This window comes from Emydura macquarii, unplaced genomic scaffold, assembly GCF_026122565.2.
Source record: "Emydura macquarii macquarii isolate MOO-44397 ecotype Brisbane River unplaced genomic scaffold, CSIRO-AGI_Emac_v2 contig_1483, whole genome shotgun sequence".
In the NCBI taxonomy this organism is placed as follows: Eukaryota; Metazoa; Chordata; order Testudines; family Chelidae; genus Emydura; species Emydura macquarii.
In genome coordinates, this window is record NW_027131620.1 from 13775731 (window position 1) to 13802328 (window position 26598).

Genomic DNA, 26598 nt, shown 5'->3' on the forward strand with positions numbered 1-26598 from the left:
ACCCAACCCCCCTCCCCACCCCAAATGCACCAAAACATATGTCTCAAACAAGCAGATATGACTCAATACAGACATGGAGCAGATCTCTATTAATAGGCTGCAATTTTTTTACACAATAACTTTAGAAAAATAGAACTAACGTTAGTCCTGCCTAAAACTTTGGAACTGGGCAACATCAGAAGTGGACCAGTGCTAAGACTTCAAAAGGAATTTTGCAACTTAGATACTGAATGTTGCCAACATACGGCTAGTGCTCACATTCAGCAGAAGCCCTCACACAACCACCACATGACCATGATGGTCAAGCCTGGCTAAAAGCCTGCTCCCCTTCGCTGCCTGAACTGCTTGGGTCTGATGGCTCTAGATTACCATGAGCAGCACCACCACATCTGTTGGCAGTATTCCAGGTGCTACATACATGTTTGATGTAATTAGTATAATTAGAAGGGCCTGGACATGTCATGCACACTCAGATCAAAGTCGTGGCTGAATGAAGAATGTAACCTTCATCCCTATTTATAAAGAATATTAAGAGCTCTTGTGTGTTTCCCTATAGGATATAAATGCTGCCCAGGTGAGGGAGCACGTGAAGGTGGACATCTTCCTGCACCTTGGCCAGTTTTCTCCACCCTAATAGGGCTATAAAGGTAGATGATACTCTGGTGGTAAAGAAAAGCATGTACATACATAGTAAGAGTCCTTTGAGAACTGCTCTGAAACGTATCCATCTGTTTTCACATTTTAGAACAAACAATGCAAATTCTCTTTATTCTCTTTGACTTGCCAAAGAAATTAAAAACAATTATATATTTCTATAGTCATTTATTATTCCAGTCTGTAAAAATATAAGACTAATATACAGCTAAAGCTAGTTTGATTTGGTAAAATCAAAATTCGTTTAGTGAGATACCAATGTACATTATACATTAAAGTTGTAAGAAAAATACTGATATTTGCCATTTTAAACAATTTTTCATTTGTGTAAATATCGAGTTGTAAGTATAAATTTAATTAGAAAATACATAATATTCACAAAAGTACATGTTGCAGCCAGCTCATGAGGACATTGTCCTAAATTTACTGAAGCTGTGGAAGAACATATGATTCACAGTTAAGCTTGACTTTCACTGATACCATAACAGATCCAAAAGTGAATGCATCTTAATTCCATCAAGATTTGCTATCTTTTCTAATAAGGTGCACTTAAAGGCTAATCTATTTTCAGACTGCCAGCAGAGAAGAGGGACAGATTGCTTTTATTGTGCATGTACACATTTATATAACACTAGCCAAAGGAATTTTGGTATTCCAATGCATTTTGAAATAATTTGGATATAAATTAGTTTATAAAATCTGGATTAAAATACAATTTATATGCATTAGAATACTGAATATATAAAGAATGGCATTGACAGCAGCTTGATATTTTCAATCATGCATAATTTTAGATTTTACTATTAAAATCAGTACAAAAGAGTGAAGCCTTGAATCTGCCCCAAACCCCAGGAGAAATTTTGAAAGATGTTAACAGTTAAAATAAAACTAACTGTAAGAGGTAGTGTATGAAAGGCTAATATATGTATAATCTTTAAAAATGTTATACTGAACCCCAGTACCGTTTTATATATAAAGTTAAATTTAACCATTTATTTCAACTGTTGATTATCCTGGAATAGTGATTTTTAAAATATTTAATAATTGTAGAGTGGTATGATGCAGATAGAAGAAATGTAGAAATTTTCTATTATGGTAACTGCAGTGTTATGCAATTACATATTGTGCAGTCTGTCATTTTAATTACAAAAACTTGCTAATCCTTCATGATGGAAATTCATGAACAGTTACACACTATATAACCTTATTTAAATTTCTTTAAGTTCTTAATACCAGTATATAGACCCAAATGTTCATGCATATGTTATGAATAAAAAACATCAAAATTAGGTAATGGACAACAAGTTAGCAGCATAATTTGTTGAAGTATGTGTGTTTAAGCAATAAATTAACATTGTGTAACATCAGTGTTTTCAGGTGCTAGCCTCATGTGTAAGTTAATAGCTTATCTTACATCCAAGCCGCAACATAACTAATGTACCATATTACATCCATAAAACAATTCCACTGAAAGAGTTACACCTCTACATAAAGTATGTACTAGTTCATCTGCATCTGTAACTGGGAACTCAGTCTCTTCTCTTAATCTAAGTGCATTTTCCCCTTTTGATTACTCAATACAGTCAAGTAAATAAAAAGGCATGTGAGTGCACATTAACATGATAGCGGAAAGCAGTCCTTGCCTGAGAAAAGAAAGGAGCTCCACTGCTGAAGGAAAACCAAACCCAGGTTTAAAGTAAGACACTTGCCCTAAATAAAAAGGAGCAGCATGGATACAAATATTTAATTTTAAATCAGTTTTTAAAAGTACATGTTTACTCCTGGGGGGACTTCTGCGCCATTGCACAGGCGCAGAAATAATGTCCCGCGCAGATTCTGACAGGGAGGTAAAGGGAAGCTGTAATTACACCTTTCGCCCACTAGGTGGTACCAGAAGACAGAGCAGCAGGCTCACAGAGTGGAGCAGCCAACGACGGAGAAGGAGGCTGCCTTCCTCACAGCCCCGTTGGCAGGACCAGGTGACGAGGCACAGGATATGGGGGGAAATGGACAGAACGGGACACATGGGGCTTCTGGGGGATTACTCAGACTGGGATTCAGAATGACTAGTAGGGTGACAGCATTGAGCCAGGGGTGGAGTGGGGCTGCAGGGTTACGTGGGGTCCTGGGAGTGGCTGAGTGGGGTTGCAGGACCACATAGACGGGGCAACTATGCTTGGCTGAATGAGGGTGCAGGGACACACGGGGCAAGGGGCAGATGTGCCTGACTGAATGGGAGAGGATAGAGGTCAGTCAGGATTTGCATGGGGGAGGCTCCCCAACTCCCTAACAATCCCACCCCCACCAAACCTTCCAGGTTCATTCCCAGGCTCCTTCCCAGCAATTACGCCCCTCTCAGCATATCCTTGTCTCCCCCCTGCAGCCTTTGCACTGCTTTGAGGGATGTGGGAAATAAGTTTCTGTAGTTTTTTTGTAATTCAAATGAATTATTACTCAAAGCTCTGTAGTAATGTACCCAGTAATGTCAGAAAACATTTCTTGAATCTTTTTTTGTTGTCTGTTTTGTTATAGACATATTTGCCAGCAGGTTACTTTGAAATAAATTACCAAAATAATTGAAACTGGCATGATTCTTTGTGTTATTTTGATAAATAAAATATGCAGAATTATTTTAAAATATTGTGCACAGGATTTTTAATTTTTGGCACAGAATTCCCCTAGGGTACATTGTGCTAGTTCTTACTTTTCTTCCCATTTAAAGTCAAATTGTTAAGTGGATGTTTTGTACTGGTTTCTTTTGAAATCATAAAAATTAGGGCTGGAAAGGACCTCAAGAGCTCAGTTTCATAATTGTAGAATTCCAAATTTTACATAGAAATTTGTTCTGCTAAGAAGCTTCATACGTCATATCCTTACTGTGATGATAAATACAAAATTGATTAGCAAATAGCCCAGGCTACATTTACAAACATCACTTTCCCTTAGACTTAATTTCCACAAGTCAAGAAGCCTGAAGTATCATGATTATCAACTTCAAACAACTTTTCTCCCATTAGTAAGAATATTTGTATCTTTTAACATGACCATTTTTGGAACATGAAACAAGTATCAGGTAAAATGTTATTTTCATCCTATTAATTTTGTATTTGACTTCTTTAGATATTTACATAATGTAATTTACTACAATTAGTGACTAAACCCAGCATAAAAGACAGTTTACAATATTTTGTAAGGTTAAGAGAAGAGAACTGGTCCTCAAGGTACAAAAAGAGTTGTAAGATTTTCACATCAGAATTTTAAGATTCACTGTTAATTGTATCATTAAGGAGTAAACTCATGACCATAAATTCAGATTAGACAAGCAGCTTCACCATCTTATCCACCTCACATTGTAATGGAAATTTACTCTTTAAAACCAGCAGTATAAGTACCTCTAGAAGTAAACATGCACACCTCTCAACCATCCTTCATTTTACCAGGGTCATCTACCTTCTATCCTTATGAAATATTTATATGGACTTACATAATTATAAAACTGACATTAATCAACTCACATAAGTTTAAGATTCCTGTATTCACTGTTTTTCCTTACATTTGTTTGCAGGTTTTAAGGATTGGTAGATTGAGAGGTATAAATTGCATTACACAACAAGCCAAATTAAAGGTTGTATGGCATCTTCAATTAATGTAAAATACACCACTGAGGAAGTTTCATAATGTTATAATTGTCCCATCTTCTAAGGACTTTTTGTCTGGATCATGTATTTCATACTCCATGTTAACGCTGCCTGCTGAATGACATAAGTTTACTTCACGGGAGGGAATGAAACCATTTTGTGTTGACTCATGAATGAGTTCAATTTGTGTTAATGACTCCAGACTCTCACTGGAAGGGACCGCTTTTGGAATCTGCTGTGGCTCACCACTATCTTCAATAATAATGTCATCTTCATCACTGTCTTCGTCTTCTGGATGGAAATTCTGGACCGTGTGTGATGTGTACCCTGGAAGGCTAGTATCAGTAGACTGACCAGAGCTCCCAGAAGTCCTACTGTTCCTAACAATATTATTTCTCTGATTTGCTGGTCTGACTGTAATGATTAGGTTACGGCTATTTGCAATCATCATGTCTGTAACTTGATCAAGGCTCTTCCCTGAGACTTCTATGCCATTTACCTCCAGTACTTCATCATTAACGGCCAGTAAGCCTGTGCTTTGAGCAAGCCCTCCGGGAACAAGCCTGGATATGAATATCCCCGGTACTTTCTCCAATCCATGTGGTGTTACTCTGACACTAGAACCATCCCGTATATAGAATCCAAGTGGTTTGTCAGTTCCGTATTTGTAGAGTCGCACCCTGCGATGGGTTTCTGGGAGAATGTCCACATCTATAATAGACGACACCGGTCTGAAGTCTCGTGGCATGCTAATGACAATATGTGGTTTCTTTCGGTAATCTGGACGCAACACATTTGCTAAGACATTTTTCTTCCTTGTCATCGTATCTGCACCGAAGGCACTGTAGTCTGCATCTTCTGTAAGAAAACAGATTGCATATGTTGGTAATTAATATAGTATGAACTACACTGTTTGTTCTGCATAACATGGCCATCAGTAATCAAAGAGTTTTAGGCTGACAAGGTGCAAAGTGTCTAGTAAAAAGTTCTCAGCATGCTATACCAGTAACAATTTTCTCTGTCAGTGAGGTAATTACTCTACCATTAACAAAATAAACTACTTTGATTTACAGTCACTTCAGTTTACAATCACCAAAGAAAAGTTATTGTAAGTATTTTTTTAAAAAATAAGCAAAATTAACAGTATATTGGAGAGGTAAGAATGATACTTCAGCTGTTTTAAAACAAGATATTTTGCAAAAATAGTGCACTTTATACACACATACACCCCCTAAAAAAATTATTCAGAAAGCGATTCCATTTATTAAAATTTATCCCTGCCCTCAAGTTTCAGTTCACTGGAACAGAAAGAATGAAAAAGTTTCACTGGCTGCTTTCCCTATTTAAAGTATCTGAATGCTAGCCAAGTGACCTGGATTCAATCTCCAGAAAGTTTATTTCACTCCATACAATCTACACTGTGTAGGTAAAATGGCTGGTAATAAATTGAAAACAGACTCTGCACACCAGATAATACTTAATGCAAGTGATTTAACCAATAGCCAATACTATAACTTCCATAATTTGATGTGACCAAAAGTGTCTGAATAGCTTATATTTGCTCAATTTTTTTTAAAAAGCCCATAAACCATAAGATGCACTAAATGTTTTTTATGGAAAAGAAAATTAGCTAGCTATAGTACAATCTGTATTCCTGAACTAACCAGTACTTTTAAATGCAGTGTTGTAGCTGTGTAGGTCCCAGGATATTAGAGACGCAAGGTAAGTGAGGTAAAATATATTACCTTAACCACCTTGTCTCTCCTTTACAGAAAAACTGATGTGTCTACATTGCTTTTCCACTTAGGACATGAAGGACTAACTAGTCCTTTGACCCAGGGAGCTGGAATTTCTTTGCTGTTGGTGCCTTAACTATCAATTACGCCACAGAGAAGGGTCTCAAAGGCCATCTTAATCCAAATGGTACATAACTGAAATTATGGAAATGCTATTTTCAATTGTAAAATTTGAGCAGACTTTATGAAGTTTCTACATGGGGCTTTCAAAGTAAACTGGATGAACTCCAGAAAAATGTAGTGTAATGCAATGTTCCATGGATGGGATTCATAAGATACACATACCAGAAAAACATGTCAGAGTAAATTAGCAAACATCTTCCTCACCCCCTTAAAAACTGAACTGTACTGACTATGTTTACAGAACATTAATAGCTGCAAAGGAACCACAATAGTGCAAGAAACTACAATGTGCTTTGAAAGTTAAATACCAAGTTCAGTAACCAAGAACAAAGATGACAACTCCAAATAGTTAACCTAACAACTCATTTCTTTCAAACTTAAGTACTAAAAATGTAAACATTAAGGTGGCTGTTTGAAAGCAGGAAATACAAAATGTAATAATGTTGGTCTGAAATAGAAGTTCTGGGAAGTAACAGTCTGAAAATACTGAGTGCCCTAGACAAAAATATCAAAGCCATGGATGAACCTTCAATGTACCAAGCACAGTGGTTTACGTCACAAGCTTTCTACTTTCAAACATTATTCACAAAATATCTTTAAATTAAGCGACACACAAGACCTGAAATACTCTGGTCACCAAGAGGATACAAATACTATGTGTTCCATTTGAAGTAGTTCACTATTGCAGACCTATTGGAGACACAATAAATCTGTACAGTTACTCTACAGTTTTGTGAAATAAGGCAATGAAATTTGTTAGGATGTGTTTCGACAAGGTAAAAATATGTATAAATCTTACCAGTTGATAATCTGACATGGCTTCAAGTAGCAGAGTCAAGTTAATACAAATAATAAATATTTAACAATAACTGTAAGGTTGAGAATTTAAGTGAACAGAAGAGGCAGGAAATTTAAAATTAGCTCCTATAGTACCTAATATAGCCCTTTAAACATGGACTATTTTATACTACACAAACAAAAGTAATTTTCATTAAGGCTGCTCAAGAGCATTTTCCATAAATGGAGATACTAAAAATCTAAGGAAGTCACTAGTTAAGTCAATACTTTCATAATACATCCAACCTCACCTTCTTGCTTTTATCTTGACTCCTGCATGACTCCCAATGGGAAGACAATGGTGTCTCCACAAAAACATCCACTCACCCCTCATATCACCACTGACTCGCCCTTCCCAATGCAGTCTCTTCAGCCCCCATTGTATTGCTGCCTGAAGTGCTGAGGGTGCTATGATAGCACCACCATGGATAGTCCTATATTTGCCACTACTTCAGTGCAAAGAAAACATTTCCATAGTGCTGCTGCTCGGTATGCCAAGAATTTAAATCAGCAATGCTTTGGGGAGTCTCCTTCCATACCATGGGGAAGGAACTAGAAGAACGTGACGATTTCACCGGCTACATACATTGCAGGGAGTTTTTAGTCAGGTTATAAACAACAACAGGATTCACTTTGTTTTATTTAAAAATTTGAAAAGCAGACTGAAAGAGAAGTTTGGAGCTCTTATGGTTCTTTATCTAGAGAACTAAAAAAAGCAAAAATTGGGGCAAAATTTTTTAAAAATTCAGCTCGAAATATCAATAAGGCTCATTTTTAAGTGTTCCCTGTGCCAAATCTTTGTTGTAACCTTTGACAAAAAAGTTACAAAAAATCCACTGAAGAGTTAGCATGAAATTTGGTGACTAAATTCATTCGTTCAAGTGTGAAATAGATGGTTTTTAGTTCACTGAAAAAACAAACCTCAAAGCAACACTAACTATGATGTCACTTCCAATGCTTGTAATTACTGTGTTAAATGTGCACATTTAATAATAAATATGCAATATGGCAAAGATCAGACTGCTGTGGATACTTGGTTTCTTTTGATCAGAGTAAAAAAATTAGACAAAATGTATACAAAAAATTGATGCAAAGTTAGGAGAACTGAAAGAAGCATGCTATACATTTGAATGTGTAATTCAGAGACAGAACATTCAAAATCCACAACCATATTTTTAAGCTCAAGGTCCAAGGTGCAAAGCATGTAACTTTAAACTGAATGTGTAAGCCAATGATTACATATTTAACAGGGACAGAGAGTGGATGGGAAGGTGCATAGAGATCAAAGTTAAGATAGGCTTGACAGCTCCAGTCCAATTTGTCCACCCTCTGTATCAGACATCCATGAGAATCCATTTGGTACTGCAGAGTCCCAGGAATCAAGAATTCTAAGTTTTCATCAAATAAACGATTATAAACTCATTTGCAGTGTTGTTGTAGCTGTATCGGTCCCAGGATATGAGAGACAAGGTGGGTGAGGTAATATCTTTTATTGGACTAACTTCCACTGGGGAAAGAGACAAGCTTTTGAGCTACACAAAGATCTTCAGGTCTTATAAAATCAAACAGCTGTAGCATAAAAATCAACAATCTTCATTAGGAAGATGAGCATGTGCTAGCTGAAAAATCAGTAATGGATAAGGTGCAGAATTTATTTTTAATCTATTGGGGGGAGGGGGAGAATCATGGTTCAGATTTTTAGGCTTTGGGCTCTCAAAACCATGAATTTACATACCTGAACAGGTATCCTTGCATACAGACAGCCCCCCAACCTGAAGTAAATACTCACCAGCAACCGTACACCATACAAGAAGAACACTAACCCAAGAACCTAACCCTGCAACAAATCCCGTTGCCAGCTCTGCCCACACATTGACTCTAGTGACACCATCACAGGTCCTAACCACATCAGCCACACCATAAGGAGCTCATTCACCTGCACATCTACTAATGTAACATATGCCATCATGTGCCAGCAATGCCCCTCTGCCATGTACATTGGCCAAACCGAACTGTCACTACGCAAAATAATAAATGGACACAAATCAGACATAAAAAATGGTAACATCCATAAACCAGTCGGAGAGCACTTCAATCTCCCAGGACACTCTGTAGCTGACTTGAAAGTTGCCATACTTCTAAAAAAAACTTCAAAAACAGACTTCAAAGAGAAACTGCAGAGCTGGAACTCATCTGCAAACTTGACACAATCAAACTGGGTCTAAATAGGGATTTGGAATGGTTATGTCATTACAAGTAATTGTCACTGTTCACACATTCTCACCTCCTAATCAATGCTTGTGAATAGGCCTCAACTACTCTAACTGAATGGACTTTGCTTATACATACCTTCCCCATTGTTGTTCCTTACCCTTGGTGGTGGGGTGGGGTGGGGTGTGTGTGCGCGCGCGCGCATGCATGCCTCCTATCTGATTTCTATTCCTTACATCTGACTAAGTAGGTTACATGCAGCCCACGAAAGCTTATGCCCGCAAAATTAAATTTGTTAGTCTTTAAAGTGCTACAGGACTCTCGTTGTTTATACCTGAACAATTAACTAAAAGTGGCCATTTGCACATAATTACAGTAATTGTGGTTCTAAAGTTTTTGAAAATTCTGGCCTTAGGCAATCATTATGAATGTGTTATCAAAAACATCAATAATCAGTTTCACTTATCCTTTTGAACAATGATCACTCAGGAGCATGAACCTTGATCATCATCTAGAAAAACTGGCAAGCTCTGAGTTATCCAACTATTACAAACTAGGTGCTCCCAATCCTTATTTAGAGCCACAGGTTGCCAGTTTTCTTGAACAAAAAGGTCCTTATTAAATTAAGAGGCCAGCCCACATCACACGAAACTGACAGGACTCTGGGGAGGAGACTGGGAATGTTCTAAATAGCACTGTATCTTGGTGAAAATTAAATAGTGAGAAAGGACACAGCAACAAATTTGGCCTCTTTCCTGAACCAGATAACATCCACTAGACTGACTACCTTCCAGTACAGTAAAGGCAAGAACTTCCATAGGAGGCCTCCAAGATGGGAAATGTGTGCTGCCACCTAAATTTATTATTTTATTTTTAGTAGGAAGCACAGAATAGCATATAGTCTAGAGAACTTTAATTATATGATTGGTGCCAAAGACTCTAAATGATTCAAGTCACCAAGTGGAAAGTCTCAATTTAAATCGGTTTTAATAAACTGTTCCATTTCTACTTCAGTTATTTTCTAAAAAAAGTGCACTCATTGGTTGATATAACCATTAACACATGTTGACTTACACTAAATTTGGTAAATCTTTTTGGCATGCTATAACTACACACGTTTATTTAAGCAATTTTATAGCTTAATGTTTTCAGATTCTTCTTAATTGTATACTTTTAGTATTTTAGAAAATGGTTAATATATTACTTATTTACTAGATAATTAGCTTTTGCTCATGATTGTCAAGCTGCATTAGGATGGAATTTAATTAAACACACAATATAGAAATAAATGTTTTTATTAAACAAGATAACCTTAAATATTTTGGATTCTTAAACTCCTCTTATCAAATCATGTCTCACATTTACAACAAAATGATTTATTATAAAGAAGATTAACCATAGTCAGTGAATTAAACTGACTTCAGGTCAGCCAGGGAAAACTTTCAAATATGCCTGAGTGAAAGTGACTGGAGTTTAAGTTTCTATTCATCTAAATCTCTGGAAAATGAGAGCCTCCTAAGGACTTCATCTACGCTACAAAGCTAGGTTGACTTAACAACAACGCTCGGGGCCATGAAAAATTGCATGCCCTGTGCGACACAGTTAAGCCAACCTGAAGCCCATTGACTACACATTGGGAAGACTTCTTCTGTCGACCTAGCTACCACTTCTAAGGGCTGGTTTACACTTACCTCGCGATTCGGCGGCAGTCGACAGGAGTTACGCAAACTACTCTGTGTAGTTTGCATAACTCACATCGATTGCTCTGCTTCCCTTCTGCGCACTGTTCACACTGCTACGCTTCTTAAAGGGGTGGATTTACTCAGTCGACTTCCTGATCAATTGAGCGGGTCTAAGCTGACCGCTCAACCGATCCAGAAAGATCGATCTGGCAGCAGCGAATTTGCCACCGTCAGTATAAACACAGCCTAAGAATGCCTTCCCTATTGCTGTAGTGTTTCTAGTTTAGACATACCCTAAGGCAAGTTACTTTGGTTGACCTATCATGCAATATTTACAAAGCTGGACCTCAAAAGTTAGAATCATCTTTCTTTATATAAAAAAGCAGCCTTTAACTCACTTAAAAGTTTTGATAGGGACTTATGGATTCAGCATATTTGTTTTTATTTAAATATTTTAAGATATTTCAAGTAGTTTAGGCCTTAAATTGTGTATTAAATTCAATTTAATCTTAAAACAGGTTTATTTTTAAAAAGAAAAAATCATCATTTAAACAAAAATTTTTAAAAAAATCAGTTTTAAAAAAATCAATTTTTATCCACCCTGCACATTTGGTAAACCAGAAATTTGTAAACATTTAAATTCACTATGTACTTTTATCTGAATCTTTGACATCAATTAAGACCATTCAAAATTACATGCCTAGAAAGAGTACCTGGAAAAGTGTTGGATTTGTTTCTAATCCAAACAAGAGCATTACAAAGCACTATAAGAATTCACTACAGTACTAAAGGCACTGTAAGCTGAATGTGAAATTTAAACTACTGAAAGAAACACAAACTTGGAAAAGCTCTCAAAACAGTTCAGAGAATTTTTAACCCCTGTAGTTAAGGATCTGTCATTATAAATGCCATTTTTCTGCAGTTTAACTTTATGCTGAAAATTCACATGCTGATTTTCAGCTGATGAGCAGCAATTCTCTCTTAAAAAAGTTATGATTAAAGAATGATCATCAGAGAAAAGAATTAAGTAATTTTTTACAATCATGATATATCAAAACAGCTTCAAGTTTAAGACAAAATGTTAGCAAGGTGTTAATCATGCTGAGAGTGTTCCTGCATTTGGACAAGTTATAATGGCTGAGCTATTTAATCTGGAAATCTGACTGCATATTTGCAAAGTTCTTCCAGCCGTACAGACCAGGTATCAGAGGAGTCTGATTTTATACATGTACTTTTCATACAAGAAAAAGTGATTTACGTGATAGCAACACAGTTACTGTAGGTAAAGTGAGAAACTATTGTAGGTATAAACAATAGGCTTTGGACATTAGAACCTGTTTATTAAGAAAGAATGTTAGCTGGGGCAAGGGTTATTTTGTTTTAGTCACGGGATCTTTAACTTCTGCCTCTCACTCTGGTTGTTTAGGTAGAAAAGGCCTTGTAAATGATGTAGAAATATTTACCAGGATTACTGTTACATAGAAATAGAAATTTAAAAATTGTATAAATACCTGAGATTTTAGAAGTCTAGTTTTAAGACTGCAGAACCTAAGGCCAAATTCAGAAAGCTGGCAAAAGGCAGTATGTCTCCCCCCACAAATTCCTCTGCCACTTTGGAGGTACACCCTTGCAGAAGAGAGGCAGTCACCAACCTTCATGAGTTTATTGCTGGGTATGCAAGACACTGTGTAAGCAGGTTTAACTCACTGTTGCTCCAGACTCTAGAGGTCAATCAGTGGGGGATTTTCTGAAAAGCCACTGAATGCATTGTATAAATCTGTCAAGATTTAGACTGTTTGAATGGCCCCTCCTCTCCTAAACCTAAACTCAGGCTTTAGTTTTCATAATATTTATTCCATTTTCTGTAGGGTAGACCCATTTTAAAGCTGCTTTTAAACAAGCAACAGAGGTAAGTTGCACATGCACTCTAATAAGAAATCAAGCTAAAATACAATGATAAAATTTGGATTGCTGATGACGGCAACACAGATATATATCTTAGAGTGCTCATTTTATGTAGTTCCTACTCCAATGCTCATGTTTTCCTTTAAAGTACTCTGGTAACTTTTACCGTGAATGTAGTTGTAACTTGGCATTTTAACAGAAAGAGTGTGGACAAAAAAATCACATTTATTATAGCATTGGTCAGAAATATGGTTGCGAGTAAAACTATTTCAGTTACAACTCTGTTTCCAGGTGCTCATCACTTTCCAAAGGAAATCTCTTAAACTATTTCAGCCCCTTACTTTGTCTCAGGAGAATCTGAGCCATTTATGATGAGCTGTTTTGAAGTTAAAACTAGAGAAATAATGAACTTTGTTCTTGAGACTTAAGAAAATTAACTTTAAAAGGCTTCACCTGTGAAAACTGCACGAAGCTATCAGACAGAGTGTGTGGCCTGAGTATTAACAAACATCGACAAACCTTTGGCTTACCAGTGCCCATTAGGTGCGAAAATAGACAGGTTGAGAATTTTATTGCTTAGCCTTTACTTATTGGTTGATTGTGGACTTTGGGTTTTAGTTTTTTTCCCCCATTAAAAATGGAGGGGTAGATTAAACCTATGAAGCAAGTATTGCAACATTTAGAATCTACAATTTAAGTTAAACAGAAAATGCAAAACTTAAGACCTACAGTAATATAGTTCAGCTGTAGTATGCTCTCTTCTGTTCATTCTTTCCTTGTTAAATGTAAACCATACACCACCAAGCTTGAAGAACCAAGTTAACATTAACTTTTGCATTTCCTAATTTTACATTTAAACTGCAACTTGCATGCAAATTGTATATATGCAACATTGTTTTAAGATCTGTAATACCTTGGCATAATGGGGTGTGCAAACAGTGTTTAGTAGAACTAATATCCCGCCCCCCCACACACACCCCCATTTAAGTCAGACTTTTGAAGTCAACATAGGAATCAATACTCCAGTTACAAAAGCAGGTTTTTTAAACTCCAGATGCAAAAATGAGTTTAAGGAATACCACAAAAGATACCTCCATTTGAACATATCCCTGAAAATGCAAGGCTGGGTTTTATATGTGAAAATTAAGATCTTGGAAACTGCCGCTGTTAGAAAAGATCTGAACTTCAAGACTTCCCTATCCTACAAAACCAAACCAATCTGTTCCCCCACTTCCCCATTCCCCAAAACACAGCATATGCAACTATTGCAGAGATCTCTATTACTGAACTGGAGCTTTATCTTTTAAAAATCCATTTCACCAAGCTCAATAATGCACTATGAAAAGACACAGTATTCCTAAATTTCAAAGTCCAGATCTACACACTATACAAACGAATAGGGCTTTTTGGATAGTAATTAACTTCGGATGTAGTCTAAAGATTCTTAACTAGCACAAAATTTAAGGTAGAAAATTTATAAAGTTACATAATTGGGGGAAAAGTAGGGAAAGCTTGAAGGAAACTAATCTCCATAACTCTGCCAGGCAGCATGACTGTTTAAACCTCTCTTCCATCCCTGAGCAAATTTTTCTAAAGCAATATCCTTGAGTACAAAGATACCCTTGTTCTGACATCTAGCTAATCAGTTTATACTTACAGTGAAAAATATTTTGGCATAATGCCAAAGGACAAAGGTGTTAATAACCAAGATGTAAAGGTGAATGTCCACATGGTATAAAACTTCCTGTTTTAATGGTCTCAAACTCTAATTGTGTGTGTGAGATGTATCGTTTAACAAAATAAATTTACAACTGTTGAAACTTATAGTTTCAACCCAACATTCTTCAACACCTGGAATTGCACAATTTGTTGACAGTCCCTCTGATATACTTCCAAAGGAATTCACTTATTGGTAAAGTTATCCTTCAAGCATGAAGCTTCCAAAGATAAACAGAACAATCTGAAGACATTTTGAAAGAGTATCATAATATTGGAATAAACCTGTAATTTAATAAGATTTTTTTTTTTTAAAAGTCAGTCACAATGAACCTAATGTTAGTATTTAACATTTATGAACTGACATTGAGAAAAGAATAGAGACCTGAATATTGATTAAGCATTTCAAAACTAAACTGGGAAAACGTTTACAGGTGTTACAATAATTATGCTGCATTCAGTGTTTCTCACCAGGATTTTAAGAAAAGGTAAGGTATTGAAACACTGAAAGCATGAGAAAACATCTAGCGACATTCCTCAAAAAAAGGGAAGAGTTTAAAACCCAACTCTTCTTTCACTCCACCAGTTATTAAGCAGGACCAAAATTAATTGCATAGTGGACTAGTGGGATACCAGAGACAATTTGATAGCTTTTCTTCAAACTCTAGTGACTAAACAATTCTCAATTAACCAGTGGTGAGCATTAGGACTGTTATTGCTTTTGTCTACCCTCAGCATCTCTCTCTGCAAGCCTGCATCTACCTCTGCAGGGAAGCATTAAGTTGAAGCAAAGAAGCATTAGTTGCAGCAGATTACATAATGGAAGTGATTAGAATCATACAGTGCTGCTTTGTTGTAAGGTAATTTGTTCATGACATTAGCTGCCTATTAGTCTATGTCCTGAAGCATGAAGATTGATTACACTTGTAAACTTATATCCAGTGTAACTACAGACTACATTATTATGCTATGGAAAAGTCATCCACAGGGGGAAAAAAAGGAAGCCCCATACTGTAGGAAACAAATGCCAGAAAAAGTGCTGTGGTGAAAAAGGTTGCATTAACGGGGAAGGATTAAGTGATTCTGTAAGTTTCTCTCCACATTTAGATGTCTAAAACTTACACTTTGCTACTTTAATATTCTGAGACAGTGAGTTCTACAGGTTAATTTTAAAGTGATATAAAAATCCTAGTATTTCCCTATATCTTTTGTTTTACTGAGTACCCAGTGTTCTTGTATTTGTGGAAGAGGGCAAAAAGATATGCCCAGCTGGCCTTCACATTTGTTTCACAAACAGTTTTATCCTAGGTCAGGTTTCTCTTGCAGACAGAAACTCCCTTATATCTTGACTAAATTAAAGCCACATCAGTTCAGCCTTTTTACCTCTTCCAGGACACCAATACCACCTGTAAATACCGGAAAGGAACTTCAGAATGCAGATAGGAGTGAGCTACTGTTTCTTAACCTAAGTGATATTGTTATATTTAACCTATACAATATTCATATGTGGGGAAATTCAGCTTTTATTTTAGCACTGCCACAGGTATCTAAAGAGTTCTATTATACTAACAATTAGAAAGAACTAAAAATAATTAACACAACTCATCCTGCTAGTGTGTCCACACTATCTCATTAGCTAACATAATAAAATCTTAGTGGAGACAAGGCAGTTTCTAGTTTTCACCTGTTCACAGGTTGAGGTAAACACTAGCAGGAGCACAGGGTTTACCTTGACCTGCTAATGTGTGTGAAAACTAGAAATTGCCTTACCTTCACTTGAACTTGAACATGTTTGCTAACATGTGGCCAGGAAACCTATTTTCCTAGTGAAGGCAAGGCTTTTGACATTTTATTATGGAGATCTGGATACATCACAGGTATTAACTATAACACTCAGGTTTCTAACATGTTCTGTTCTACTTAGGCCTCCTCTACACTAGCACTTATGCTGGCAACATTTATGTTGCTTAGGAGTATGTTTTATTCACACCGCTGAGCGACAAAAGTTTTGCCAGCATAAGTGCTGGTCTAGACAAGGCCTAACATGTATCTTAGGTTTTGCTGTGGGTGTGTTCCTCCCTCCCTTGGATTCTAGCTTCTCATTTAAAATTAATATCAATTTCTAAATAAGTAAAGTGCTCAGATTAGACACCATTTTCAGGTCTAATAAGAAACACCTACTTTTCCTCTCATACTGTGGCGGTCTACTGCTAAGGGTCTTATCCTTCCCCACTATCTCTGCTTAAGTTATATTGGGTATAAACCTCCCCACTAGAAAAATCTACAGGTTGCTTCTGTTATTCAAACAATGTAACAAAAAGATATGAAAAAGTCTCCAAAAGAGGTGGCAGTACAGAAATGTAATTTGTATCATCTGTCCCCTTAACAAATTCTAGTTTCAGAAGTGACAAATTGAAACAGCCTGGTCAATAGTGAGTATTTCTTCAGCCATATCTTATTTTCACTTCCACTGAAGTGCAGACAAAAGTTATGCAATCAAACAGGAGATAAGAGTATAATTACATCTAATTGAGCAATAAAACAAATGAGAAGCTATACTGCATGAATTTATGAGTAGTTTTCAGCATCATGAAACTAGGCCTGAGTTATCAACAAACTTTTTTTTATAATGGACTGCCTTTGAAGAACTAAAACAGGATCAGATTATTTCAATTTGAACAATGTTTTACACAAAACACACTGGGAAGGAAATTAGTTAACTGTGAGGTTTCACACTTCCAAACCCTAATTTCTCTTTTTATTGTCATTTTAGGTTTATATCACCCTTCAGTACAATCTTTTTCAAAATAATCACCCTGGTACAATGTAAATATAAGTACTGGCTGTCAGACTGACTTTGAGACCCCAGTTTGGGAACAACTTTGAACTCTATTTCTTAGTCTTCTGCAGCTCAGACCTGGAGTCACAGAGCAATAAGACTGGTATCAAAGGGGAGTGGAAAAGAGGAGGAAAGGCAACTGTTGCTTGCTAAAGTGTTTCCTGCTGTCCACTTATGGGAGTGACTTTAAAAACTGAAACTGGTCACTGCCTAGAACTGAGAATCTTTATCCCAGACTATAATAAAATAATCTATACATCAATCATGCTTTCTTAAGAATTAATTTTAACATGTGTACAAGGAGTTACATGTACAACTGTAGTAACAAAACATATGGTGTTAAAATGCAACTTTAATAATCCCAATCTGACAAAGTGGTTTATCTGCTCTTGTCATATGACTACTGAAGGAGCTTAAATAGACTAATAGAATCTAGAGATGGAAAAGAACTATTAGGTTATCTATTCCAATTCCCTGCCATTTCAGGATTGAAACAGTCTTTATCTCTTCAATGAACACTAAAATACAGCAAATACAAGGCAATACAGCAAATGACAGTTTTAAGACAGGCAGGTAAAACATTTTTCTAATGAGTTTTTTCCTTTGGAAGAAGATTCTGACAAAAAATGATCTTTTAACAAAAATTATTAAGAAATTATGAATACTCTTCTATTTAAATTTCAACCATACAGGCAACTTGACTGGTGTGATAACAGAGCTTTATTTTGTGCAAGACCAAAGAAATCCTGTGTTAGATGTGCTCCTGCTATTGAAGGAGCTTTACAGAAATGATCATGACACTGTTTGTGAATCCAGAGAAACTAACTAGAATCACAGGAGTAGCCTTTTTCAGTTTCCTACTGTTAACAGTAAACAACATGCTACTGGACAAGAACAAATCTGATATCATAATATTCAATTTTCCTCCATAGAAACAGCACTCAAGAGATGGAGTCAGGAGTGGATTTTTGGTGGAGGGCAATGGGGATAAATCAACATTATTACAGACATTCACATGTAAAAAGAAAAGAGAAGTAGTTTAGTAGCAGAACTGTAAGACAGAGGGAAATCTCAAGTCCAACAGCAATGGTGCAGAACATGTTTTCCAAAGAGCCTGATGCAAAGGACAGTTGGGATTCCCATTAAAGATCAATACCTGTCAATGTGGATAAACAGGATGTCTAATTGCAATTTAAAAAAAAAATTAGATTGGGACAAAATGTGTAACTCTGTGCATTGACAGTGCTTTGTACAAAGTGCTTTGTACACTGTAGACACTAACAGCATGCAAAATTAGTGAACTTACCTTTTCTTTGAATGAAAATCCTAAGAAGAGGATTGGCTGTGGAAACCGCTTTATGATAATTGTCATCATTGTTGATAGGCAGCAGATCTCCATGAATGTCCGTGTACCCAACTAAAACTTCAACATTGGGTATCTTGTGCACATGCTGCAATAATCCATAGAACTCCTCAAATTTTCCAGGTTTGGATCTTTCCAGAGAAAACCGTCGAAATTCAGCTCCAAACTACAATAAATACATCTGATTTTAGTAAGATAGAAATGACAACTTACATCAAGACAACAGGATAACTTGAATGTTACATTAAGTGTTCACCATGTTGAAAATTTAATTTATAAAAATATGATAAACTTAATGCATAGCCAAAAGACTCTAAAGATTTAAGTGAAAAGGTAACCTTTCAGATGTACTAATGTCAGAGGCCATCCTGCACAGTTCAAAATATGTATGCTATTATTTCTGTCTTGAAGTAATCTACTCCAATATGAAGTTTTGATTAAAATGTGTTTACTTTTGATTCTGTGCAAAGATTTTTGTTTTAACTGTTATATTTAAGTCAGAGCCCAAATATCCACATATAATGGAGTTCTACATTAAGGTCTGGTCTCCACCTAAAAATTAGATCAATCTAGCTAGATTGCTGTGAAAAATTCTGCACCCTGTGCAATGTAGCAGTTGACAGAAGAATTCTTCCATCTACCTAGCTACCACCTCTAAGAGGTGAGTTACCTATAATTGACAGAAAACCCTCTTCTCTTGATATAGGAAGCATCCATGCTACGGCTACAGTACCACAGCTGTGCCACTGTAGTGTAGACATATCCTGCGATGATACTAAACAAACAAAGACTGACTAGCCACTAAACAAGAATAGCTAAGATGAGCAAATGAAAGCATCAGTCATTTAGGATCAGAATATGACATCTGATTTTATTTATGCATCAGAATCTCAGTAACAAAAAATGTTAGATACTGCCAACTCATGTTTCTTAAATGTATGTACTTGAAGGCAAAACTTAAATTTCAAAGCCATCACATGTGGTGTGAAAAAAATCACACTATTTACTTGTCTATTGTGTTGAAACAAGTTTTGTCCCATCTTAATCTACGCTTAAAATTTTTGCTGGTATCAAAATTTTTTGCTATCATCAGGACCCAATACAATCACATAAAAGTTAGACTTAAACTGGTAATGTGTGGCTAAGCTATAACTTTAAAAAAACTGCATTTCATCCTCATGGCTGAGAAGAAACTCAATGTATGAAGAAATGTGACTATGCAGTGATTGTGCCCAAGTCTGCCGCAACCCTGAAACAAATCTCAGGAGGTATGAATTTCCCCCATTCATCTCAAAAGGGTAACACTAAAGTCAGAGCTAAGGATACCAATATATCAACATTAACTATATGATTATTAAAACAGAACCATCAAGTTAATGATTGTGGTTTTGGATGCAGTGGCAGATATTGGGGTGGGGTGCCAGGATGCAGCTAGTTAGTTTCAAGGGTTGTTGGGATATAAAAATGAATTCATATATCCTCCTTTTTAGGTAAGAGTAGAATTGGCTTAAATAGGGAGGGAGAAGCAAAGAGGGGATACAACCCCATTCCTCAACAACTGCAAAAGCCTATTTACACTAGCAAGATTCAGATTTTTATTTCATCACCAGTTCAGCTCCACTGCTAGTGGAAATGTTGGTACAGACAACTCAGAGAGACAGCTTGTCTACATGAACATATAGTTTGTGGCAAGCTGGGAAGTGAATCTACCTTGTGCTAGCCTGCTGCACTCTATCTTTCTGTGTGAACCCTACTGATGCACTTTAACAGTTCACTGATGGATTTTGCTCTAGTCCTGTTTCAAATCAAACTTTCCCGTACTCAGTACCCCAAACTTCAAGCACTCTCTCCCTCCTATATTATATTATTTGTATTACAACAGTACCTAGAGACCAAAACCAGCAATGTGCCCCATTATGCTAAGCACTGTTCAGACATGGTGAGAGAATGTAAGTTTTTGGGTGCAGAGACTATCTAAAGTCTTCAATAGGAAAAAGATATGTTTTAAAAATAAGATAGCTATGTGTTTCAATCTTTTTCATGAAAGAAGCAACGCAAGTAGGTTTGGGAGTTGCAGGGGAGAATAAGCTAGCAATAAAACTAGCCTGTTTTTGCATAGTCTGGTGAGGTATACAATTTGTAGGTGTAAAAAGTCATCAACAGCAGCCATCAAATTGGCAGTTGATTGTCAGCCGTATTTTGGTATATTCTGTTGATGATCTGTAATGAACATGAGGTAGAAGTGGATTTTTCAAAATCAAAATGGGGGAGTCCAAACTGACTACTATATTCCAAATCAATAGAAAGCTGTCAAATAGATCAAAATAAATATCCTTTAAAATAGACATCAGAATGAGATGGCACCCAAAAGTTTCCAGACTTCCACAATGCAGTCACTTCGCAAAGCAAGAATTGGAAAATTTAACATTTGGGGTAGCGCAAATTTAATGATAAAAAAATGCACAAAACACAATATCACTGACTGAGTGGATCAGAAAAGGTTTAGAAGAGGCAGCAGCACATATTTCTTAAGCTCACGTTGCACAGGTTAGATCTAGTGTACCACACAGGAAATTGAGCCTTTGCTATTGTCACGTACTACTCAGTTTCTCTCACATTTCCAAAGTAATATACTCAAAAGTTTTATTTACATTCACTTGGGGTCTGTGAAAACCCAGTGGAGACACAGACTATTGTTTACTCACTAGTATCATAAGTCAAACAATTAGCACAACAAATTGAGAATTCTATACCTTCTGAATTCCAACACTCCTCCCTCCCTAAAGATTTTTAAATAAAGGAATTCACTGCATATATCCCTGTTCTATAGATACTCTAACTACACTAACATTAGCTAACAATAAAGTAGAATGAATGACTCTCAGTCTGATTTCAGTCACACCTGTGTATAACAAAGTAAACAAAACCTGCAGGAGGAACTCCCTTTAGTCAAGAGCAGTGTGCTTCATTATGACATCAGTATAAGAACCTCTCCTTTGTTCCCATTAACTGTTTCGCCTAGAATTTGAAATATGCAACATCCAGGGAATTTCCCACATATTATGTATATTGCAACTGTTTGTATATTACTTATAATTAATTTTTCTATAGTGCTATAGTTTAATATGACAGGCATTAAATAAGATTTATCATGAGCTAAGAAGAACTGCATATTTGAAATTACAATATTGTAGAAGACAAAGGGCCAGCTTTTCATAAATAACTGCATATTTTCACTACATGCATATTTATTGTGACTGCATGCTTGTGCAATTACTGCAATCATGCAAGTGACAGTCTCAAAATGTGGCCCATATTTTTCCATTGTAGTTATCAAAGTGCTTGCTGTTTCCATTTCAAAATAAATTCTAATTTCATTGTAGTTTATGTTCTTTCCCAAAACAATATAATTTTTGCAATTGTACATCACATTTAAATGACACTTTACTCTTTTAAAGAGACAAGTTGCACTATGCAAAACACAGGACAGGAAGGTTATGGTGCATTATTCAAAAGGGAGATATTGCTTGAAGAGATGGATTTCAGAGGGGAGGAAAGTATTTTTATCCAAGAACTGAAGCACTTCAAAAACACAAACAAACAAATGTAAAAGGTAAAGTATCACTATTTCATAAACGATAAGTGCAGCACAAATTCCTTCTCTATGCTAGGAAATTATCAAATCTACACTGGTAGTTAACACTGTTTTGAGAAAAGACCATACTGATTTTCAGCATGCATTGTTATGGAGGACATACTAATACTGACTGGTCTTGCGCTGTAGCATCCTGCCCCTTGTTACTTGATAACTTCTTGCAGCAATGATCTGAAATAATGCAGACATACATGCCCACACGTCTAGGACACGAACTAGTTTCACACAGAATTTGTCTTACCAGATTGGACCAGTGGTCCCTGCCTCTAGAGAGGAATTTCATTGATCTGGTTGTTTGCAATGCTATATTAAAGGAGAAAATGTCCCCATGCCCTATGCAGCAATTAATTTACATCCCAAAGAATGATATTTAGTTACCCTTAATTCAACATATACAACTGCAAATATTCTTGGTGATAAAATTATGCAGTCTTTTTTAAAAAAACCCAACCATCTACAACATTTGTTGCAGAGAAATTCCAGAGCATGGTGTGAAGCAGTAAAGCTTTACCTTAAGTATCTTTCCCTGACCCCAGCCAGGGAAGATGATCATTAAGATGTGCTGAATCTGCAGTAGCACCAAGAAGCCTCAATCATTGTCCAGGAACCACCCCACTATGCCAGCCTGTACAAACACTTTACAAAAAAAGACTGTCCTTCTCACTAAGTACTTATAGCCTCTTCTACACAGATATCACAAGGCCATGAACATAAAAATATCTGGTTCCAAGATATACTTTCAGCCTGTTTTCAAACACCACATTTGTCTGGGAACTTTTAAGATCTAGAAGTCTGAGCTGAAATAGAATTTGTTTTGAAATATACACTCCAATGTCTTGTTTTGGCTATTTTCAATTTAAAAAAAGGTAGTTGGAATAAAATGTCAGCGTCACTATAGTTACATTCACACTTAACTTAGCACTTGGAATCATGGTCACCAGGTGTCATCACCCTTTAGCTTCTGTCTACACAAATCTTCTGAAATTTTCCCACGGTTGCTCACTAATACAACCTACAGCAGAAGACGCTGGTATATTTTACCACCATGACACATAACCCTTAAAAATGCATATGCCCTGTCCACACTACAGCTACCAGTATCACAGTTACTGTAAACAAAGATGGAACCTGTAGAATAGTCAGGACACAGGGTTTAAGGATTATGCTTCACACTGGTAAAAATGTTTATACCCAGTCTGCACTAAAACTTCCAGCAGTGGAGAAACACACATTTCCCCAGTGTATGTGCATTCTTAGGTCTTGCCTACACAGGGAATGTGCTTTTTAGATCAAAGTGAATTAAACTAAACCAAATTAAGGCCACATTAATTCTGAACAACAGCATCCACACAGGTATTTAATGTAGTTTAACTAATCTACTTCATATTCACATATTTAGTTAATTTGGATTAATTTTTCCAGCTGTCCCTGTGTAGACAAGCCCCAAATTACCTAATTCAATTTATGCATACAGTGTTGTTGTTGTCATGTTGGTCCCTAGATATTAGAGAGGCAAGGTGGGTGAGGCAATATCTTTTACTGGGCCAACTTCTGTTGAAGAAGAGCAGAAGAGCTCTGTGGAAACTTGAGCTTATCTCTATCACCACCAACAGAAGCTGATCTAATAAAAGATATTACCTCACCCACCTTGCCTCTCCAATTCAATTTAGTTAACTTGACATGAAACACTCCTTAACACCCAGGTTAGACTTAGTTCAACACCTTCACAACCGTGGGTTACAGGAGGAGCTAACAAGATTGCAGAGTTGTTGTACTGCATCTAAATCAGGGTCTTGTCCAGACTAGGATAAAAGGTGTTTTGGGGGGTTTTGGGGGGGTTTTTTTTAAGCGTGTTAGCAGGGCAAGTTATATTTTTGTTGTCCACACTAGAGCTTTAAATCATGTTAAAACATGTTAGCTGGCATATTTAAAAAAAACCATATTTATTCTAGTCTAGTCAAAGCATAATATATATGGGGTGTTTCAAGTCATGCCACCTAAACAGATTTTTTGAAAAGCACCATTTTTCCTAGTCATTCTCCTATATATTCTACATTTGTTTTCCTATATATTTTGCTAGTCTATATTCAGTTTCAAGGGGAAACCTTCTCAGTCTTGTTTTACACTTCAGTGAAGTAATTTGAGGGAAAGCCATGTGCCCAAGCAGTAAACTCATGCTGTAACTTTTATTAAAGAATATCAAGTTTCACAGTGGATAATCATCCATAAGACTATTGGGAATAGCGAAAAAAATATGACAAAGTGTGATCTGACAAGGGGGCTAGTGCTGAGGGGGGCATCAGGCTAAAGGGTCAATGCCCAGCATTAATTAGTACTAGTCTGAAGCCCATAGCGATTGATAGCTGTTTGAGTAATACCACAAGGCTGTGACACACGGTGACACAATTCACTGTCACCTTGCTCCTAGGCCCCGTACAGGGACCAAGGAAGAGGGAACAGCCCTAGGTTACCTGAAAACACGGAGAACCCACTTCCCTCAGGCAACCTGGATCTTCCTTGCGGACACTCTCCCCACACCCGAGGACTCCCCTCCCGGTCACTCCTCACCCCAGAACCAGCCCCAGCCCCTTGCCGACAACCCTCAGGCGGCCCACGGGATTCCCCCAGCCGCCCCCCGTCCCTCATTTCTCTCCTCACGGATCGACCCCCCTGCGCCCGCCCCTCCCCCTCCCTCCACCAGGGCGCGCCCGCCCCACCAATCTCTCCCCACCCCACTGCCCCAGTCGGCCAAGGGGTTCGCCCCTCCCCCTGAAACCCCTCACGGATCGTCGCCCCGGGCCCGCTACCCACCTTGCTCTTCACCTCCATGGTGCCGAGGCCGCGGCTGCCCCCGGCGCTGCGGTGTGTCCGGTTCATGCCGCCAGAGGGTCGGGATCGTCTCGGCCCCGTGTGTCCCCCGACCGCGCTGTGGGGGGAGGGAGGAAACTGGGCAGCTCCGAGCCCAGCCTCCCAGCCACAACCTCCTCCTCCTCCTCCTTCTCCTGCAACTGCCGCCGCAGTGCCTCCTCCGCACACCGACTCCCAGTCCCGGAGCGGGGTGGGGGGGAGGATAGAAGCCGCCGCCCCCACAGCGCCTAGCTGCGCCTAGCACCTGCCGCTCCCGGACCCGAACGGAGAGGCGCAGGTAGCGCATGCGCGCCAGGCACTCATCGCTCCGAGAAGGGCGGGAGGGGGAGTCTCGGTGCACCTGCGGCGAGCGCGCATGCGTGCGTTCATGTCGCCTGGCGAGGGAGAAGGAAAGCACGCCTAGGCGCACCTGCAGCGAGTGCGCATGCGTCCAACGTGAGCACCTGCCACATTTCAGCGTGGAGGGCGCAAGCGCGACTGTGTGTGAGGCCTGGTGGTGTCAGTTCCCCTGCGCTGGGGCTGGGATTGTTGTGGGTAAATGCCTACTCTCGGTCAGAACTCGGATTGTGGAGGACAGGACACCCCCAGTACTGGGATTGCAGGGACATAGTAACCCCCTGTGCTGTGATTGAAGTAGACGCAGTAAACTCCAGTGGTGGGATTGTGAGAGCCACAGTGCATCACCCTTGGTGGAATTAGGGGGGCTAAAGTACACCCTTGATGGGATCATGTGGATAGGGACAGAATACATTTCCTCTTGGTGCTGTGAGACTGTGTTCCAGGGAATAAAGGTGACTAGTATCCCACCAAAGAACAGAACTGGTTTTAATTACAAACAAAGGGTTTCTTGTCCATAGTTTTGTAGAGTTTAAGACCAGAAAGGACCATTAGATCATCTAGTCTGATCTGCTAATCACAAACCATCAAATTTCACTCATAAGCCCTATGTTGGGCCCAATGACTTCAGTTAAACTAAAGCATTTTAGTCCTCAGAAAAATAGACTTGTGCACCACAGGCAGAGAACAGAATGCTGCCAATGCCTGAGTCCTCTGCAATGCAGGGAATTGATTGGGTGAGACATGCAATTGCACGGATGATCCTAGGAGGTGATCAATGGTCCATTCTGAAGAGGAAGGGAAAAACTCTCAAGGTCCCTTCCAATCTGTCCTGTGGGTAAATTCCTTTCCTCCCAACCCCAAATCTGAGGATCACTTAGACCCTGAGCGTGTGAGCAAGACACAGCAGCCAGGCATCTAAAACAATTCCTGATACCATCTCAGATCACTGGTCCACTCAAACCAGTATCCTGC

General features: G+C 38.0%; 1 protein-coding gene across 1 annotated transcript; it reads right to left on the reverse strand.

Annotated features, from left to right (window-relative positions):
- Positions 1–830: 830 nt before the first annotated feature.
- Positions 831–25409, reverse strand: PARD6B (par-6 family cell polarity regulator beta). Its single transcript, XM_067554241.1, has 3 exons — positions 25231–25409; positions 18708–18930; positions 831–5150 (listed from the first exon to the last, which is right to left on the reverse strand). The coding sequence occupies exons 1-3, from the start codon at positions 25294–25296 to the stop codon at positions 4327–4329; spliced, it is 1113 nt and encodes a 370-aa protein (XP_067410342.1). The 5' UTR covers positions 25297–25409; the 3' UTR covers positions 831–4326.
- Positions 25410–26598: the final 1189 nt, after the last annotated feature.

Excerpts from the sequence above, each read along its gene's own strand:
- PARD6B (XM_067554241.1), bottom strand. The coding sequence starts at position 25,296 with ATGAACCGGACACACCGCAGCGCCGGGGGCAGCCGCGGCCTCGGCACC. Across the intron at positions 18,931-25,230 it reads CCATGGAGGTGAAGAGCAAG|TTTGGAGCTGAATTTCGACG; the intron begins GTGGGTAGCGGG and ends TATTTATTGTAG. Across the intron at positions 5,151-18,707 it reads GATTTTCATTCAAAGAAAAG|AAGATGCAGACTACAGTGCC; the intron begins GTAAGTTCACTA and ends GTTTTCTTACAG.